This window comes from Pimephales promelas, chromosome 21, assembly GCF_988280905.1.
Source record: "Pimephales promelas chromosome 21, fPimPro1.hap1.1, whole genome shotgun sequence".
NCBI classification, from domain to species: Eukaryota; Metazoa; Chordata; class Actinopteri; order Cypriniformes; family Leuciscidae; genus Pimephales; species Pimephales promelas.
Genome location: NC_142789.1, coordinates 16,658,683 through 16,680,488, shown reverse-complemented (window position 1 = coordinate 16,680,488; position 21,806 = coordinate 16,658,683). Strand labels below are relative to the sequence as shown.

The following is a 21,806-nucleotide window of genomic DNA, read 5'->3' as shown; positions in this document are numbered from 1 at the left end:
TGCTGTCCTTTGTCAGGGAACATTGAGAAACCTGGTGCCAATTCACAGTCCATTGAGAATGCTAGACTACAAAGAGCGGCAGCTTACACGGGTCGGTTGCACTCGCGCACAGCGATCTTGATTCCCCCTCCGCAGGTCCTTGAGCATGTGCCAAAGGGACTCCACACGCCCCAGGCCCCCTCTATTGGAACAGAATCATGCTCTTTAGGGATGCACAGGCCATGTTTACAATGCTGCAAGAGGAGAAAACAGAGAAAAGATGATTGCAGAATCAGTCATGACTGCCACTAACTACAATGACAAAGAATGCTGTTGATACTGAATGCTGTCTATTTTGTTTCACTCAAAAGCACTCCTTGTCCAGCATCTGGTTGGCTGAGTTGTTCAGTGAATTGGAACAAAATGACACGTATTAGATTTGGCGGACGCTTTTATCCAGAGAGCATCCCTTACAAAAAAAAAAAACGATTATTCAAGTGTTCTATTAGTATACTTCCTTTCAACTAAAAATTGGAAAGCATACTTTCAGTCTACATTTTATATACTTCTCAAAAATATTCTTTTTGTACTTCTCAGAAATATACTTAAAATTACACTTAAGTGTACTTGACTTATATTGAGTGAAAAGTCCAAGTATATTTGGCCTGTACTTTTACTCAATCTTTTGATCGAGACATACTTAAAAGTATAATTAAGCATTCAAAGTATACTTGGCTTGTAGTTGTGTTAACTCTTTTGACCGAGTAGTAGCCTATCAAATATACTTGTTTAACATCGTTTTTCCATCTGTCTGTTAATCATCGTTCTGAATTTGATCAAGGCGTAGTCTTAGACAAAAATTTGATTTTTTCAAAAAGTTTTTTAAAGTACAGTAAAGGTATTTTTCAAGTATAAAACCAACATTTGAACATAGTAGTATGAATTAGTAGCCTTCGTACTAGTAGTACTTCTGCTCAATTTCAGTTTGCTTCTGTACTCAGTCTGAGATAGCGACCTATCTCTCAGTTCTCTCAGTTAATATACTCAGCCGTATATTAGGTGTATTTTAGGTTAGGGAAATTGAAAACGACGCGGATATGGAGACTTGAGATGCAATTCAATCTGTTGTGGAGAATATTCCCGGCATTTGCAAACTGAAACCTGGACAAGAACTGTTTGTTAAAGGAGCTGTATGCAAGATTGTGGCCAAAACTGGTACTGCAATCACTTTCAAATTAGGTTGTATGTATCCCCACCTTCCACCATGACTCAAGGTTGCCAGATATGCAGCAGGTTCCAGCAGGAATGTAGGCTGCTACAAGAAGCATCCAATAGCAAGTGACGAGTCCTACACAGTGAGTTTTTTTCGGTTAATTATTCATTTCGCACTTTGTAAAAAAGTATTTCGGATTCATATCAAGTTTTTTTCGGGTTTCTTTATCCCATTCCTACACGTTTGTATCTGCAGCTGTGGTAACCAGAGAAGAGCTGGCAACCCGAATGCCGCAACACTACCGAGTCCGTGATTGGTAGATCGGTGGAGGGTAAAGCATCAGAACAAAACACAACTTGACAACATCAACACCAGTCAAGGGCTGCGACACTTTTTAAATGACAATATCATGGCTGAACTACTGTTGACAGTGATGTAAGTATTTGAAATTAACACGATTTTTTAATGTCAAGTGACATATAAGGGAAAATTTATGATTAATTGAAATAAATTTCTTGCATACAGCTCCTTTAAACATTTTGAATGTTTACAGGTAAACGTATACGTATGTAACCAATGATTTTATACTTCAGACAAGGCCCTACACCAAACCCCCACCTGCTGGAAAGAAAACACTGTCTTGAAGCAAAGCGAAGTAGCAGAGTTTGGTATTACCAGGCTAATGAACTAGTTGTCAACTTAAAGTTTACTACTGTTACACTTATAGTACATTTAAACATATACTTTTATATACTAAAAATGTACTTATTAAGCAGTATAAAAATAGTATAAAATCATTTAGTTTGTTTTCTTAATCATACAAATCCCTTTCATATAATTCATATCAACATTTTCAGGAGCAACAAACTTCACGGAGCGAAGCATCAAGCTACAGCACTACTCTGCCATTTAACTGCACATAGGTCAAGCTTTGATTTAAAACAGTTTCACCCAATGATTACCAGACAATCCACATTGGGTGTTCCCATTGTTAAAATCAAAACAAGATGCAAGAGAGTAATTCTTTGCATATCTGGATACATTGAGTTGTATGATTCCACAGCAAAGGCATTCCATATGAATTCCGCCATATGACATTCAGAGAAAAAATTATGCATTTGCAGTTATTGTTGAAATATCTAGCAACCTTGTAAAACTGCCCTTTTGAGATTCTATCTGCAACGCTTTTCATATGGAGGTCATGAGAAATGCAATGCTGTTTACAATCATTACCACGGCACAATTCTGACTAGAGTTCACAATCTGGGAAGCATTGTAAAACAAGGGCAAAAACAAAGCAATATATCAGCGTGGACGAGTGTCACTGTGGAAGTGATTTGGTCGCTATTTGGAGGAAATGTGTGCTTGAAGTTACATCGAAGAATCTGCTTTTCATCTGCTTTGCAACTCCAACATGTGCAGAAATGTAATGTGTTTACTGCATGGAGTTTTTTCAAGAGACAAAATGAGTTTATGTCAGGGTATTGAAATTAAACAAAACTATTAACATACCAAACTGTCCACAAGCAACCAGCCTTGCAACTTAATAGGAAAAACTAGAGGGATAATCCACCCAAAGATGAAAATGATAACTTCAGAAACTAAAATAATTTCTTCATGTTGTTCCAAAACTGTATAACTTTCTATCTACTTCGCAACATATTTTGGAAGATATTCAAAGATATTTTGGAGAATGTCGGGGTTCAAACAACACCATTGTCATTGTACAGACAAAATAAAAAAAAACAGAGGCACATTTTTGAAAATATCTTTTCGTATGTTCCACAGAAATACGGTCAAACAGGCTTGGGACGACATGATGGTCAGTAAATGTTGACAGTTTTAATTTTTGGGTGGCCTATTCTTTTAAATACTACCAAATGTTTCCCAAGAAGTCATTTAAAGGAGTAGTTCACTTTTCAAAAAACTTTTGCTGATAATTTACTCACCCTCATGTCATCCAAGATGTCCATGTCATTCTTTTTCAGTCGAAAAGAAATTAAGGGTTTTGATGAAAACATTCCAGGATTTTTCTCCATATAATGGACTTCAATGGGAACCAAACGGTTCAAGGTCCAAAAGACAGTTTCATTACAAACTGCAAACTGTTCAAAGGGCTTTAAACGATTCCAGACGATGAATAAGGGTCTTATCAAGCGAAATGATCACTCATTTAATAAATAAATAACAAAGTTTAAGTTTTATAAGCTCAAATTCTCGCCTTGCTCTGTTCTGTGACGCACGTTTGTAGCTCTCCTGTTCGAACTTGTTCATCAAAATGAACAAATCTTTTTCCGAGTCATTTGGTTCATTCAATGAACAAAACGAATGAATTGACTCAGAAAAAGATTCGTTCATTTTGATGAACGAGTTCAAACAGGAGAGTCACAAACGTGCATCGCAGTACAGAGCAAGGCGAGAATTTGAGCTTATTAAACTTAAACTTTGTTGTTTTGTTTTTTTTAAATGAGCGATCGTTTCGCTTGACAAGACCCTTATTCATCGTCTGGAATCGTTTAAAGCCCTTTGAACAGTTTGCAGTTTGCACTGAAAGTGTCTTTTGGACCTTGAACCGTTTGGTTCCCATTGAAGTGCATTATATGGAGAAAAATCCTGGAATTTCGACTGAAGAAAGAAAGACATGGACACCTTGGATGACATGGGGGTGAGTAAATTATCAGCAAATGTTTTTTGAAAAGTGAACTGATCACTGATCGAACCCATTCTGTTTCACTTAATGGGAAGCTCAAACACAATTCCAAACACTGTGCATCTTGCAGTAAATTTTGTTTTCTGCAGTGCTTGCCTTTCCTGGAGAGCACTCTGTCCCATCAGCCCATGGCATGTGTTGGGTCCGGCAGCCACGCTGAACTCCTTCTGGGCTGGTGCACCACAATCTCCGGCACTGTGTCTGCACAACATCCAAACACTTAAATGTTAGCTTTAACATCTAACTCTTACACACAAAATGTGTAACGATGCCTGTATGTAACTTGCTTTGAAAGTCACTGGATAACAAGCTCTACTTCATGTAACCAAAAAAAAAAAATGATTCTCATTATGGTCTTTTATTTAAAAACATTTCAGAATAGATAATACACACTAGAATAAGTCTATGTCAGTATGTTATGCGATTCCTTGAGGGATCTTCTCACCATATATGGGCACACCTGTGTTCCAGGCCCAAATATCAGCTCACATTGTTTATTGACGCTATATATCTGTCCAGGCAGCTGCTGGGACAAACTGTATGGCCTAGAAACCGGCTCATCGAGCAAACACTCACCATACCCTGTGCTAATGAGAAATGATAAACGAATGAGCTGAAAGAAAACAAAACAAACAAGAGACAAACAACAGAAATGTTCTCAGTAGGTGATCGAACACACACACAAAAAAGAGAATCTGTTCCGTTTGTTACAGATGATGAAGTTTCCATCTCAATTGAGAATGTTTAGAATAAAACAAATGCATGCCAAAGCTGGACGTTAAACATTCGGTGGTGCTTCAAGAGTCCAAGACAACATCACAAGCTCAATAACACAACCTGACACTGAACGCAGTGTAAAAGGGGTTTACATACTCGAGGAACTCTGTGATGTATTTCCGACTACACTTGGACCACATCCAAGGATTGGTGTAATAGTTGAGCGTAGGGGCCATCACATGTTGCTGGTTCTTGACTCCATCCTCTTTGCATTTGTTACTGTCATCGTGAGGCATATTGAACCTGAGGGCATGATTGAAAACGCACACACAAACAGGACAATATGATGAGCAGGTTCGGGACACATGTACTGTGATCCACACAGTATCTGTAAGACTGACCAATATCAGATATTTTCACATTTGTACTATGACCCTATGAAAAAGCCAGTAGAGAGAAGTAGTGAATGGCTGATATATTCAGCAAGCTGATTAATTGGCAGTCAATTTAGAAAAAAATAATTAAAAAAATAAAATGAAATGCATTAAAACATTACAGATACTAATAAAATAAAATTATTTTCATATTATGCAGGATAACTGATTAATGGCTGATTAAAAGATTTAATAAAACAACACATGTTCTACATACATTTTAAAATAAAAATTAAATATTATTTAAATGTTACAAGTGAATAGGTGGTGCACAAGGCATTACACTGTACAGCACCAGGACTAAATCCGTACTCAAGCGCACGGCGCTGATGTCACCACCTGCCACCGGATAAGAATGGAATTCAAAAAGGGAGTTCTTTTAGGGGTAATTTTTCATATGACTGTGTAGATGCATTTGACAATATTGTGGGATAAACGATAGCCATGTAAATGACGATGTTGGCCAAGCTATGACTGAAATAGGTACCATCATGAGACCGTTGTATGTGCCATGATATAATTTATTTAGATTATTTACTATTTACCTTGAAGACACTATTAAGCTAAAAAAAAAAAAAAACTCAGAGTATTACTGATAGTTAAGTCATTTCTGCAAATGACCTTGAGAAGTTGCATATCAGACACAGACGCACTGTTATCGAACTATAAAAAAGGCAATGACCCCAAACGATCTGTGATCTCCCCCAAACATCCAAAAATGAAAGAAACATTTGAAAGATAATTTAGTTCTGGGTATAATAAAAGCTCCTCTCAAGCAAAGTCCAAATAGCATTCATAGAAAGCCTTTGGACACTTAAGTCACACTTAAAACTTAAAAATGTAACATCAACATCATCGTGCTACTTAGTAAAACATCAAACAAAGTGGCATAAAGCACATTTATGAAGCAAAAAAGTTCACAAAATCAGTACTCACACATGGCCAAGCTCATGAGCGATGGTGAAAGCAGTACTGAGTCCATTATCCTCATTAATACTGCAACTTCTATAGGGATCACAAACTGTACCCAGCTCAGCAAGACCTAAAAATGCAAGAGAGAACACAAAACTAAAGGAATATCAATCATAGCTGTTTCTGTAATTGCCATCGTCAACATCATCCTCATTGTCAGCTTTAATACGATCATAATCACTCTTTTCACACAAAGATTTACCTAAAGTGTCACACTTGTCGATCATAATCACTCTTTTCACACAAAGATTTACCTAAAGTATCACACTTGTCCCGTGCTCGACAGATGTCCTGCCTAAAAAAAATAGGACAAGGCTTTACAAGTTTGTACAAATACTTGGATACCATTTGATAACACATGTGTCCATGCTGTTACATTCTACTCTCTGCCTTTGTAGCCTTGAAATTGCAACCCAAATTGAAAAGTTGTCGCTGCACACCAAATTTATGCACACCATAAATAATTAAAAAAATACAAAATCTAAACCTCCCACGAATAAAAATTCTTCTTTCACCTTGTGATTAGGATGGCAGTGTCGTGATGTGAGTGATGGTTGTCATCCAGGTGGTTCTGACTCTGCTGCCATATGCAGAAGTTTTTCAAAGTGGCTTGTGCATTGAAAGAGATAATGGGACCATCCTGCAGAAGAATAGAGACAGGTGATACTGAAACATTTGAATACATTTACCCTTACAGAAATACGTAAGGCTTAACTTTAAATAACTACTTAAGCACAATTTAAAAGAGGTGAACTCTTACCAGCTCATTCTTTATAATGACCAATTTCACAATAACAATGTTAATAAGGTTTCCAATGCTGGGATCCTTATAGATGGAGGAAACCTGAGTGAGAGGATACAGACAATTGAGATTCATTGTCAAAGCTTCTTCTAATTACTTCTCAAATTACCGCCCAGAAAGAGTTTCAAAAGTTTAAACTTATACCTGGCCTTTATCCCATAGTTATTATAATACAGTTTTACGGTACTATACTATAATGTTAGATATGTTATATATTACATTATAATATACACTCTTGCCCTAAGCCTCGAAATTGACTCCATCCCCCCTCCAAAAAAGCCTTGGTCTTGAGCCACTACGGCAAGTGTCTCATGTACAGGACTCAGGAATATCACATTGGACACAGCTAGCATGAGTTCCAACAGCTTTTGAAACTGTTTCACACTGACAACCTGGCCAATACAAGCAGAAAACAGTCGTGCCTGCATGGTTACCAAGTCCCAAACTATTTCTAGAAAAGTTGTCCCTTGAACTGGGAAAGCATTCTCTTCTTGGAGTTCAGTCTTAGCCTCAAGCGCCTTATGTGGGTTAGGACAACATCTCCTGTGTCTCAACTATTAATAACAAGTCATTGATGCAATTGAGTGCACAAATGTCCTGGAATCTCAAAGGAGCCAGAGCTACAGTACATCTATGCACTTTGTTAAGGTGCAGGGAGACAATGCTTGGCTGAACAGAAGAACCCGATACTGGTAAGTTTCGACCCTCAACCTCAGGAACTTACTTTGTTGAGAAAGGGTGAAAATATGGAAGTATGCGTATCCTTTACTGTAGGTCTATCATGGCACACCAGTCTTCGGATCTGATTTGAGTCACACTAAGAGGAATCATCAACAGTTTCAACCTGTATCTCCTCAGAGAAAGGTTTAACTGACTTAGATATATGATGGGATGCAATGCAACCCCCCATCCTTCTTTGTAACTATGAAGTACCGGCTGTAGAACCGAGACTCTCTCTCAGAAGGAGGAATACGCTCTATGGCCTCATTCGCCAAGAGAGCCTGAACCTCCTGTTCCAGCACTTGAGTCTGCTCAAGGCCCACTACCGTAGATAACACCCCGGTTTTCACACTGCTGATCAATTGGCAGATCAATTCCATGAGGGCTCCATGGAGGAGCGGGTGCACCCGAACTTGGCCTGAGAGTGTAGTCAGGATCTCTTCCCTGAAGCATTCCTCAATGGCGGTCCTCAGAGGAAGCTTAGGGCGAGAATGCTGCCAAGCTTGTTGAGGGGGGCTCGAGAAGCAACACTTTCCTTCTGTTGCTTTCCATGTGAGGAACTGTAGTCTTATGGCTGGGGCTGCTCCCTGCCATATTTGTGAGGGCATGCACCAGTCTGATCTGCTATCATGTAAGTCTTGCCCACCAGAGATGATGAAAAGGGCTGGGCCTGTCTCAAACTCTGCATGCTCCATGTGCGACCCCCATGATCTAAGCCGCCGCACAGCGGCAGACGCGGGACCCGAACCATGGGGGGGCCATTCACTGGCCATTCTCATCAAAGAGGGCCAGGCAGGAGTGGAGCGTTCTTAAAGGGAGAATGGGAAAAATGTTTCTTGCCTATTGAGAACTAGCTTGTGCTGCCAGGTCCTGCTGAGAATGTAGGCTTTGCCAAGATCAAAATATAGGTCATCTAACCTCCCTTTGAGTTCCAATGAAAAAACATCTAAAGCATGCTGTGCATGCAACATACCTGATTTTATTTGTTTTATATTCACATTCATCAAGTCTGTCATATTCACCCCATGCTGATGATCTGTCACATAGACCTAAAGCATCAGACACAGACCCATCAAATCAGAAGACAATCGATTACTAGGCAGAACTTACTATGGACATCAGCGTAAGAATGTAGTGCTGAAGGTTGCTTCCGTGATGTTCCACCATCTTGCTGTCAGCCACAACCATGACTTCAACAAAACGGGGGTAGGAGAGGAAACGCTTTGATCTCCGGTGTGGCTTGGAGTCACTGCTTTCATTAGCGGAGTTGTGCTTGTTTTCTGAGGAGGGGAAGGGGGCAGAGAAGAGCCTGGAATTAAGAGTCTCCAGGTCGGACAGCATGCTTGAGGGCAACTTTCTCTTCAGTCTGTTCCTGTGTCTGTTATGTGGCTCTATGTGTCCTGGAATGAAGGAGAAGAACAATACAAATAATATGTAAGTACTGCCGCCTTGACTGTTACTATATTAGACTGTTTTAGAGCTTCATTTTAATGACAACTTAAAATCAATAAAATAATAGCCTTAATTTCCATGAACTAAAAATAGGACAAAAATTCAACACAACCCTGACCTTCTACTCAACATCAAACAATAAGTATTCTTTTTGTACAAAAAAAAAGCTGGGAATCAAAATGAATCCTATTTCTTCCACTAGAAAAAAAGAATGCCACAATGGAGTTTTCAATAAAAATCAAGTTCTCCTCCCAGCACTTATGGGCGCCAAAATCTTTCATTACATAACACAATACCAAGTTCAAAAAACCATGCTGCCATTGAGTGTTCTTGATACATACTGTAGAAGTGTGCATTAGCCCTATCTAAATTTATTTTTGTAATTGAATTTCCAAACACTTAAAACTGGCATTGCTTTTATTACAATGAAGCTCACCACGTGGCTTTCATGGTATTGTGCCTCTTGAGTTTCCTTATCTTCAAGCTACAGGAAGAGCAAGAGTCAACAGGATTTTGAGGCAGTAAACTAAGATAGGACTGATACCAAGAACTTCCAATGATTTTCCTGTTCCACTGACTTCTACTCAATGACATTTGAAAATAGAAAAGCAAAGGATGTAAAAGATCCCATGAATGTGATACTATGAGTATTTGAATGTTCATAGCTATGTTTCCATTTAAGGTTGCGATTTTAACTTATATGCAAAATTGCAATATTGCATGAAACACCTATTTTATGCTCAAGAGAACAAAATCCTCACTTTCTGGGAAATTGGTGCAAAATATATATCATAAAAATGGAAGGTGCTGCAATCAGGGAAGTCACTGAGGCTATTTTTTCCTACATTATGAATTACTTGCATCTCAGAGCACAAATGCGACACTTCTGGGAGGTCATCATTATACCAAATTATTCTGATGAAAGACTTTGCCTCAAACATTTTAGAATGATCAAACCAACAATTTGAGATGCTGTGCAATGAAATTTGTCCGCTATTAACTGCAGTTATCCAATCACATCCACTGTTGAGAAAAAATCGAGTGAGTTATTTGTTGCGCATTGAGGGATTTTTTGGGTAAATGTGTTTCCATCATAGTTTATGTGCATGCCTTCTTATTGGATAAAAAAATCATCCACCTCAAGTGAGCGCATACGTTTTTTATGCTCATTTGTAGAATTTATGTGCATCTTGGTGTTTCCATCCAGCGTTTTTTAATGCAATCTCCTAAAATGCGCATACAAATATGTGGATGGAAATTGCTCATATACTTATAGTGTATCTGTTTCCATGTCTAGTGTGGTTGTGATACACTCATATAACCATCGCCATATTTAGATTTACAAAATTATAACTGGGTAAATTAGTTATGAGTTAGCATATACCATTTTCATAACTACACAAAAAAATATGGTAATAATTTAATGATTCTTACTTTAAAAAAGAGGACATAATGCACTTTTTCAAAGTTTTAATTTTGTTTTTAAGATCAATAAAATAGGTTCAATAGGATCAATACAGTAGTTCCTGTTTCTATGAACCCCCTCCTTTCGATAAGCGCAATGTGCTCTGACTGGTCAGCTGGACCAGTGTGTTGTGATTGGTCAACTACTTCAAGCATGTTTCGGAAATGTCAAGATCCAGGACAATGTTGCATTTCTGTTAATGTGACTACTACCATCATTGGTTTGCTTTAAAGGGATACTCCACCATTTTTTTCCATATGAAAGTAATAAGGGTGTCACGATTTCGATTTTAAATCGGAATCGATCGAAATTATTTCACAATCTCGACCTTTGAATTTTGGATTTCCAGTGGCAGTTGACAACGTTCGTGCTTCAAAAAAGCCAGACATCCCAAGTCTCGCGGAAGTTCCAGGAGTCTCCCGAATATTGATAGCGGCTCCATGATGCACGCAAATTAGTCTCCCGAAATCTAGAATGAACGAGCAAGAGCGAGTGTGCATGCCGAGACTGAAAAAACTGTGCTCCAAACCGAGAGAGAGAGAGCGAGACCTTGCGTGTGTGCCTCATGAAGCGCATGTAAGACAGAGAGCATCCTGATTGGCCGATTGATTAAAATTGAGAATCAAATCGAACCGTGACCTTAGAATCGAAAATGTAATCGAATCGAGGATTTGGAGAATCGTGACACCCCGAGAAACTATGTTATACCCTTAAGTAAGACAAGTTGATACATACATATCTCGTCTCAGTACGTGCACTAAAACGCTCTGTCTTGCAGTGAAACTTTGTTAGCACTTAGCTTAGCCCAGTTCATTCATTAGGATCCAAGCAGGGAAGCGACCAAACACCTCCACGTTTTCCCTATTAAGCCTTTTTATATACAGTTACACAAGGATTTTTCACAAGTCATGATATTACTGCGAAGTGCTCCCAAGCACTTGCTATGGTATTCCACCATACATTATAGTTATCCATTTTACACACTTATAAAAGCACAACACTTTATTTTGTGCTACCATTCTTGGTCGAGTTACACTGTTTGTGTAACTGTATTTAAATAGGGAAAACGTGGAGGTGTTTGGTCGCTTCTCTGCTTGGATCCTAATAGTGAAATATGAAAAAACGGTGGAGTATCCCTTTAATGCTTAAAATGATCTAATTCCCACTCAAAATATAGGACTTTACCTGAAGTTTCACATGCAGTCAGATCATCCACACTCTTTTTTGAGGCATCTTTTCTGTACACGACATGAGGTTTGATGTGTTCTTCTTCAAAATGTTCACCATTGTAGCTGTGAAGGGGCTCCACAAAAAACTCCCCTTCTGGTGACCTGAAAGTGCCAAGCTAAAACAAACAACGACAATGTTTAAATTGGTCCAAGGCCAGTGAAATCTATGCGCACATTCTGTGTGTGACTGTAAATTGCCCTTGCAACTTTCCGCTAAGATTTTATTTATGTACAAACCCTAAAAGTGGCTGATGGAGTGATAAAGTAAACATACATTGCATGCATATCAGTATACTGGCCTGTGGGGGGTAATGAATGCAGAATGTGGTTGATAACTATCAGAAAATGCTGCTACATTTACAAAGCATAATGTTTTGAAATGTGACTTTTCTAATAGCCTAGATAAAGCCAGCAAGAAGCACAGTGCAAATCCACAGCTCCGAGCACATTTCAAAACAAAAACTTATATTGATTATTGTTTTCTGAAATTGTTTTCTTAAATCTAGCTAGGATTGGGTGTTTGTTAAAGGGACATAGACCTAACTAATAATACGTGTATGAGTGTGTGTCCTCCATCGATACTCAATTGTTAAAGAAATTTGTCATCAGTCATTCTATTGAATATTTATTTTTTTTTATCTTTTGAATATTTGCAGGTAAATGCAACAATTATGATGGTGTTTATCTATTGACAGCTATTCGAAAAACATCAAAACAAAAGTAATATATTCTTACTAATCTTTTTTTTTTTCAAGAAACATAAATTGCAAATATTTCATTATGTTAGAGCAGATATCTTACCAGTGACAATAGTGTGATTATTTTTTTATTATTTTCTCTCTCTGTTTGCAGAAACACGTGATCAGTGAAATCACAAATGTTCCTGGAACTGCGACAGCCAATAGCCTACTTTCAGTCTACTTTCTAAAACATTTTCAGCAGGGAGATGTATTCATTTCAGTGTTGTTTCGTGGAAACAATGTTCTTAATTAACTAAATCATGGCTGTATGCAATAGAATGTATTATGACACATTAAATGACTACTTCCCAGTTCATTTCTTTTTCGTTTGAAGTGTTTTCATTCGAGTACGCATTGCTGGGATGTCAGGGACCACGTGACGACGAAAAAACCGCTGAATACGTTTTTGAACAGGTTCTTTAAAATTAATCCATTCGAATCACTGCACTAGTTCCCACGACTGCTTTTGCTCTGTGAGAAACGGTGTTACATGGCGCGATATTACGTTCAAATCAGCAAATGACATCTGAGTCCCATATATGGACTGCCACTGACGTCAGCACACTTAAGCCACTGATGATGTGTGCGTCATCAGCTCATGTACAGCGCAAATTTGTACGATCGATGATGTAGCCTACCACCAACAAGTTTGAGAAAATACGTTCTAATCTGTCTCAAAACTGGTGCGCATGTAGGCTAGGCTATACTAACTTGCACCACATTTCTGTTCAAGTAGCCTAGGCTACGTGAGTAATTAATGTAGCCTAATCACATAGCCTACAAAAGATTAAGTAGCCTACATGAACATTTGCAAAGTTTCCGAATTGCCTTTAGTCTGTGATACAGTAATGATAACCATTATTAGTAGTATTATAGAGATAATAATAGTACATTTAAAACTCACCAAACCGGAGCAGAGGCTGATTACTGCAGTATGCTCCTGACCAGCGTTCACATGTCCTTTATAAAAGCAGTGCTGATACTCCGTGTCCTCCGCCCCCTCTTCTGAATTATGACCTTCGCTGGATGCTCCGAGTATCGTAACAGTGTACACTGGGGCAATAAATCCCGACTCGAGCGTAAGGTTAAGGTAATAGTCCTGCCCAAAGGCAGATATTTGATAATAGACATGTGGGGAGGTCCAATGGTGAGAGATGTTGCCGGTTATTGGGCCGGTACTCCGCTTTCTCCTCTTGAAGTGCACCCCCGTTGGCAGTTTGTCACCGGCTTCATTCACTCTGGCCGGAGTTACAATCTCATACGCGCCAAACTGCGGTAATATCGCTGTGGACGAGAACAGAGATTGAATTCGGTAACAATGGGTCATTCTATCAATGTCGTTTGCTGTGTGATAATATTATTGTCAAAGTACATTTTCGTAACACCTATTGAGGGTAGCTAAATGAACAGGTAAACGTAACAGGGTTGACAATTTTACAATTTAATTTAACAGCCTATAGGCTACAGTAGCCTAGAAGAACTGCAATTAATAGAAGACAAATTAATCGATATTTCAATAAAAATCTGATTTTTACTTATCAATACTCATGGTAACAGGGTTGACACTGTAGCTAAACATGCAAAAGTGGTGAAAAAGGATACCTTTACATACTTTTGTTCACTTCTTGAAAAACAAACAAGTTTTGTAACTCAAATTGAAGGTAACAGTGTTGATGCACACCCTAACAACCCTTCACGACTTCTTTAATAATTCATCCATAGCCTATCCATGCAACAAACCGCTACCAAAACAGTTGTCATATTCTAACAGACTCCAAGAGATTAATCAGGTGTCAGTCCGTTGACGTTTCAAACTATTAGCCTACTCGAAGACTCTTCAGACTGCTCGCTATGAGCTCTGAAGCAAGCGAGGAAAGTCATTCATTCTCTGAGCCTCAAGGTACTGAGTTGAATGAGAGAGAAAAGAGAACGAAAAGAGTTCTTACCTTTCTCTGAATCTCGCGGACTACCTGTTGAAGTTAGTGCATTCATGAAATCAGAGAAAAATACAAAAAAGCTTAGTCCCCAGAAGAACAAAAACATGATTGTCCACGTTAAGAGAAATGAATGCAAGCAAGCCCGAATTCAATATTCCGCTGTCCCTTGAAGCCGCGCTCAGCCGGGCTTTCTGCCGTCCGGTTGGCACATTCAAAGCGTTTCTCCTCTACTTCACAGAAGTGACTTCCATGTCGCTAACAAGCGCTCGGTCGGAGCTCTTGGTTTGCATGCATAATAGCAGAAAGGGGGTCGATGCAACTGTGGTGGTCTCCAGTTTGCTCATTACTTTAGCCGAGACTTGGGCGTACTCTAAGAGACACCCCTCTCTTAGAAAGCCACTCCTGCCATATGTGTCGCTAATGTAGCGTGCAGACTAAACTTTTTTTCAAAATCACGAAACATATTACTCATAATGGTCGTCCATATACGTGCGTTATGTTCTTGTTCCAGCTTCAGATTGTGCTGTTAAACTGTACAGTCAGATAAGCACACCGCTGCTTCTCACTTAAGTTATAGCCTAGTTCTTAGTTAAATTATTGTTCACGTTAATACAAACAGTATTAAAATAAGTAAAAAGTCGTAAACTTCGACTTTTAAAGAGTAATGAGCATTGCAAATTTGAACACCTGACCTAAAACATAACCTTGAACTGAATGACATTTACTGGTGAAGTCCACTGAGATTTCCCCATAGGACAACCCCTTGTATATGGTAATTTCCCTCTTTTTTGTGTCTGTCCCAAGACATATGTCCCATAAATGTGCATTTATATGACTGACATTTGCATGACTGACTGACAAGTGTTTTTCAGTGCCCAATGCTGCATTGATTAGAAAGGTTGGCTGAAGACCAATATAATTCTGATATATTTGATATTATAACTTAAAGCAATAATGCATCCCTATGCATTTTGTGTAATATTCACTTAAGTATAATCAATAACAAATGTTACTTTGGACTCTAATTGCTAACATCTTCAAATCTTAAGAAGACTTTGATAAGCTGATTTTTAAAATCACTGCATATGTGCACTGTAAACATTTTGGGTCGATACACATTGCTCTTTGAAGCCACAAACTCTTATGTAGGTATTCTCTATTTACAGTTAGCCTACACTATCATCTCTGAAGTCACTATAAATCTGCCGCTTCATGGGATTCATTGGCTTATAGATTTGGACAAAGCAGAGTACAAACGGTTTTCCATTACAGCTATGTTTTAGGTTTAGATGAAAGGAGTTGGAGATCCTATCTACACTGTAGGATTTCCTGGAGTGAATGTGGATTTTACTGTGCACCAGCTGTAGGCTCCTCAATGGAAAGTATGAATGAGAGAGAGAGAGAGGCTGACCGTAGCGTGTTGGACTTGTAGTGTAGGGTGACCTCAACTCAGTGTAAACTTCACTTCCTTTGATGAAATGATAAGAACTAGAAAGCTTGAATGGATGCTGAAAGTTGGCTTGAGTGTTCAAAGGGTCAAGATGAGACACTGAAAGTCCCTGAACCACCATACTGAACTTTACCAATCAGATATAATGTCTAGATTCACAGGTTCTTGATTACTCTTTTCTATATCTTGCAGTTCAGTCTTGTGCATTCTCGTAAGAAAATAGGGTGGGAAGAAATTTTTAAAGTTATGATCCAATTGAACACAGGTTGCTAATAGATTGTGCCGTCAAGTTCACATTTTGATTTCTAGAATGCTGCAGCATTTTACATTCAAAATGTTGAAATGTATTCAACATTTTACTCAACAAAAAGACTTAGCAGTCATTCTGAAATGTATGAAAGCCTACGGTGGCCCAGTAGTGCACACAACGCAACAAAATGAAAAAAGCAAACATAAGTTCACAACAAAATGAAATTAAGTCACAACCCAATGAAATGAATCCACATCACAGCAGAAATGAGCCTTAATACAACGGAAAACGTACAACATAATGGAAATAAGCCACAACAAATGTTCCCGACCACTAGAGGGCTCTCGGAGCGGGATAAAGTTTGTTTTCCATGCCACTGTTCTATAGAGTCAGCAGTCTAAAAAAATATTTCAACACCACAATTAGTATGTAGATAACCATTGTAGTCTATATTAACATTCAATAAACTTAAAATCACCTACGTGCATTATAGCTGCATATTTATACTCTAGAATGCTTTGACGCGCTAGAGCACATGACCCCTAAGGGATCGTCTGCTTATTTCTTCAAGTTGTTAAAACGTGTAATTTGTATTAATCAAAATTACTTTTAAAGCTGCAGTCCGGAGTTTTTCCTCTTTGTCGCCATCTCTGTTCGAAATCTGCAATTGCAGTCATTTGCGGAATTATCAACTTTATGCAAGTTGTACTTTGACACGGCACAGTGCGGATGAACACAATGTTTGAGGAGAGTGTGAGGCTGTCAATCACCGCACCGGTGTGGATACTAGCATTCAGAATCACAGATTATTGTTCTTGGAAGTATGACCAACATAAGAATTTTCACCGGAAAAAGTCATCTGAACTAGTAAGAAACATCCACTTTTGTTTTGGTTCTGACATTACAGTAAATCGCGCTGATTAAATCTAAAAATCGCTTATCATACAAACCGTGCAAATTATACTTTGTTCTCAAATTGTTAATGTTAGCAATGTCAGTATTGCGTGACTACATGTAATGTCCTTCCGATATTATCCTTGTTTTCATTTGGGTCCGGTTGAAGTCTCTTTTTTTCTGTAGCCACTCCGAAGTCCGAACAAAGTCTTTTACGTTTTTCAGCGAGTGAATCTGTTGTCACGGGTGATTGTCGTTTGAACCTTTCTGGATCCGCTATCAAATTAATAAGTTAATTATATCAAGTGCTGTGAGAAAAGGCTATAAATCTCCACCTCCAACAGCCTCACACGCAACATAGCCGACTAGCGGAGACCCTTCTTTATGTGTACAGATGTGACGTAATGACACAAAGACATGCTTGAATCTCACGCGGAAATCCACCAGTACCACTGGAATTAAAAACATTATTACAAGCTTACCGCTTTGAATTGAGCTAAGACAAGCAGATAGTTTTGAACACTGGCTTGTTGTGTATTTTCTCAAATATGTATTTTGGATAATTTTTAATCCCAAAAAAGCTATGGACTGCAGCTTTAACATTCAAAAACAGACATGTTTAAAATCCAAAGCTTGAATCTATAGACCCTTTTACAGTTGGTAAACATGGTGACGTTTTTATGTGTGCGGAGCTTAGGTGGAGGCAGAAAGATCCATCTGGCCGCTTCACTAACGCTAGTTAGCAAGGATTGTTAGCTTGTTTTTTTTAACAATGACTGGAGAAAATCTGATATTATCTTAATGTGTAAGGTCACTCAGTGTCCAGGACCGCGATTGTTATTTCCAAAAGTTATTTTTAACGGACGGAACCAGATTGGCCGACCTGTAGCCGCCTACACACTCACTCAATGCATGGATGATCTGACAGGATTAACGTACGTTACCTCGGTTGAGTGGCCTGACTTCTACACCTACCTTATAGAGAAACCGATCGTAAATAGAAACTGAGGGCATATAAATCTTTAGATGCCTATATGGTCCTGTACAAGACTTGTGTGTATTCGATCCGCAGTTCTGCCGAGCCAGCGCCGAGACCACGACAATGTAAAGAGTGACATTACAGTGCGATTTTAATGATGTCAATATTTTCTAGAAATAAAAGTTCCAGATACAGCATATTCATTTTTCATCAATTCTTGCATCAAACAACAACAAGATGACATTTAATAATAGTAACAATTATTTAAGCTCCTTATTATGTTGCCGAATCTGTGCTGTTTTGTATTGGCCGCCTACAGTTTTCACTTTGTTTTGCCTCCAGCTAGCGCCGTGACGTAACTGTGACGTCGGCACAAAAGGGGTCTATTGGTAGTAGACTGACTTACTACAGAGTAAGTATTACACTGTAAATACTCTATTACTTACGTATTATTAAAATTTCTGTTAACATAAGAAGTTTTTTTCTCTTTTATCGTGTTTCAAAGGTTCCTATTAACCAGACTAACTGCGAAATTTGCCAATAGCTCCCTTTATGCACAGTACACAATTGGCCTACTGTAATTCACCTAAAGGTTTATTTATTTATTTATTTATTTATTTTTGATGTCCCAAAGCTTGTGTTAAGTTTCTAGTGACCAGATTAAGAGTTTGCACTGGTGCAAGCTGTTAGTAAATCTGGTCTTTAAAGTCAGAATTTCATTTCGAGACACATAGTCAAACAAGTGGCAATTACAAGAAACAATGTCACATACTATATAGTCAGTTTTGTGGAAGTCACTTTGTGAGAAATAGTCATAATTGGGTGAAATAAATTCAATTTTGAGATGTAAGATACAGTGATCTCACAAGATGCAGGCTTCCGTATGTAATGTGTTTCACACTTAATAGCATGTCTTTTATGTTGATCTCAAACAAAATTATTTTTAGGCCATACCCTCCAACCACAGTAGGCTCTGGATTGTGCCCTCAGAATAAATTCCCAGAATATTGCATTAAAAAAAGCTTTCTTGGGAACTATCTCAAAATAGAAAACATTTTAGGTGTTGAAATATGTCTATATCAGCTAGATGATTTTCATTTAGTGCTTAGAATTACTGAATCTTCTATCACCATGGGGGGAAATGTGTGTGTTTTGTCTTAATAAGCTTTTAAATATCAAATGCATCGCCAGATCAGAGTGCTGACGGAGCTAAACTGAATGGACACTTTCCAAGATCTAGAGCAGCTGCTTGGGGTCTTTTCCAAATTCAGACACTTCCCCAATTTTATACTGCTCCATGTAATAGTAAAACTACAGATTAAGCAAAGCAGGGATCCATCAAGATTTGCAAACAGAGATAGTCTGATTAAACTTGCTAAGGTTGGAAAGACCTTTTCTATGCCAGCCACTTCATAACAAAGCACATCTGTGTTCTTAAAACTCTTCTGCTCTTCCAGAAAGTAATTTGTTTAGACGTTTTTGACATTTTCTTTTGACCAAGAATGGCCACACTAAATCATCATCTTGTAATGTATGAGAGAGTTTTTACATATGGTATCGCTGCTGTGACTGACCATGGCGAGTACTTGGAAATAACGTGTGGGATTGGGCATCCAGATGGAGTCAGACAAACTTTGATTAATATGAACTGTGACAGCTAGTTTAAGAAAAGTGGTTGTATTGTTGATCTGAGCCTTCGTGGCATTACATTACGGCTGCCTGACCCATCCACTCACATATCTTCTCGTGTCAAACATAAGGACAACATGGTGACCTAATCACTCTCAGCTGTGATAGAAATTGAAAAAGATAACTCAATGCCCAAACTGCTTAAGCCTCCACGCTGATACAAAGCAGCTGGACAGAAAGAGGAAGAAGGGAGGGGAGCAAATGAATGAGAAGGACCCACAGCATAATCTCAAACTATTTTCTTTACTAGCTGTGCTTTATGTTCCTTGCACCAAACATTTACTATTATTAGGCTATTAATGATGACAAATGCAGAGAGTCATTGGTAAGGGTATATTCAATGACATAATTCTTATTAAACATGACTATTCTGCTTTGTGGGTTATTATAACATACCGAATGCAATGTTCCTCATTGATCAGTGCAGCTCTTAATTTCCTTCTGGTGAGTTCATCTTATTATTACATTTAATGGCATTAATGCAAATAAACTGAAACCACAGTGTAATTGTGCTCTTATAAACCATTCCAACTCAAACGTTCTGGGAAAATGTTTTTAGATAAATTTTATGACCAACGTTTGTTGATCACAGAGCTTGTTTTTAGCAATCCAAAAGCATGGGAAAATATAATTGGGTTTTTGTCAAGCAAATCAGTGTGATGCTAACTTCCGGTTGGCCAACAAATTGATGTCATACCTGCACCACTATATATAAGTTAAGCTTAACTGATAGTATTTGAGGTATAATGTTAATTACTTTTTAAGGTTACAGTGAGGCAACTGAAAGTATTTTTTTGGATTTAAAAGCTGAATCATAACACTTATTTTATAAAACACTTAAATTACAGTTCAATTCAGGTTTAATTTTTTTATAGCGCTTTTCACAATATACATAATTTCAAATCTCAAAGCAGCTTTACAGACAGTGCTTGAGTCAATATTACAATTTAGAGTGTTCTCTTACTAGCTGTCTAAGCAAGGTATGTATTTCAGAAATGTACATATACAAAATCACAGTTAGCAAAAAATGTATTAACTTATGTAATTTAATGCAGATACAATGAGCTCATTGAGGTAACGAATTGTTAACAAATGATTATAACATTTAGAAAGTATAGCATTGGTGCATTGTCAAAGATGCGGTCTTCTTTGAATCAACACATGGAGGACGTTAAATGCCAGTTTCCCTCTATTTTCGATTTTCCCAAGCCAAGAAAGTGCCACATGCCAAAGCATAAAAATTTAAAGAAAACTTCAATATACAAAACAATAACCATGGAGCAGATATTACAATTCATTCAGCGTACTCAGCAGATGCTGCACTCACTACCACCAGTCACGAAAGAAAACCTTTTCTCTCTTGACCACTTCCTTGTTAGCGTTTATATCCATGGGTACTACCATTTCTCAGCAATTATAACAAATATATAACAAATATTAAACCATGTGTTAAAGGTCAAAGAACCCAATTTCCTTCAACACACACATTTAAATACACAGCACACACTTCAGTTCAACACCAGTTATAAAAAATATGATTAACTATACCAATCAACCATTATACACCAATACCTTCGTTAATTTCACTCCTTACCCCCCATAATTGGTCCCTCCCACTCCCATGAGGCAACACAGCACAGGTACAAAATGCCTGACAAAAGTTTTTTTTACTCAAAGTTTTTTTTTACCTTTTTTACTTTTACTCAAAACTTTTACTCAAATCAAGATGCTGCCACCATGTTACCTCAAAGTAAGCAGAAATGTAAAAAACCCAAGTATTTGTTAAGGTGATTCTAGACAGGCCAAACTAGGGGAACACAGGGAACAGAGGTCAGCTCTGTGACTGCATGTTGATTCAGAGTTTGCGTCATCTGAAGTCTTTGTCTCTTCACAGGTGTTGGGCATCTGAAGTCTTCATAATAGGCTGGATCCAAAGTGGATCCAGTTACCTCTCTATTTACCTCGGGATGGGCATCCCAAGAAAAAATGGAAGCAAAAAAATCACAGAAGCACAGAGACTGTGTCTGAACCCCGAACATTATCAGGAAGGAGTTTAGGAGCCAAATGTGAAAACGCTCTCCCTCCTTTAGCACAAATAATACAAACTTTTTCACAGAAGAAAATACATATGATTTTTATGGGTGGTTTAGTGTTTTAGGCAGTACATTGTTATA

General features: G+C 38.1%; 1 protein-coding gene across 1 annotated transcript in view; it reads right to left on the bottom strand.

Annotated features, from left to right (window-relative positions):
• adamts9 (ADAM metallopeptidase with thrombospondin type 1 motif, 9) overlaps window positions 1-14,718 on the bottom strand; it is a 35,540-nt gene extending 20,822 nt beyond the window's left edge. Inside the window, exons 1-12 of the mRNA XM_039673475.2 lie at window positions 14,380-14,718; window positions 13,338-13,717; window positions 11,650-11,809; window positions 8,658-8,947; window positions 6,786-6,869; window positions 6,541-6,665; window positions 6,280-6,320; window positions 5,990-6,095; window positions 4,776-4,922; window positions 4,348-4,489; window positions 3,999-4,103; window positions 88-233 (exon numbers count right to left, since the gene is read on the bottom strand). Of these exons, the coding sequence (XP_039529409.2) occupies window positions 88-233; window positions 3,999-4,103; window positions 4,348-4,489; window positions 4,776-4,922; window positions 5,990-6,095; window positions 6,280-6,320; window positions 6,541-6,665; window positions 6,786-6,869; window positions 8,658-8,947; window positions 11,650-11,809; window positions 13,338-13,717; window positions 14,380-14,476 (1,823 nt within the window). The 5' untranslated portion in view covers window positions 14,477-14,718. The remainder of the gene's footprint in view (window positions 1-87; window positions 234-3,998; window positions 4,104-4,347; window positions 4,490-4,775; window positions 4,923-5,989; window positions 6,096-6,279; window positions 6,321-6,540; window positions 6,666-6,785; window positions 6,870-8,657; window positions 8,948-11,649; window positions 11,810-13,337; window positions 13,718-14,379) is intronic.
• Between the last annotated feature and the right edge of the window lie 7,088 nt (window positions 14,719-21,806).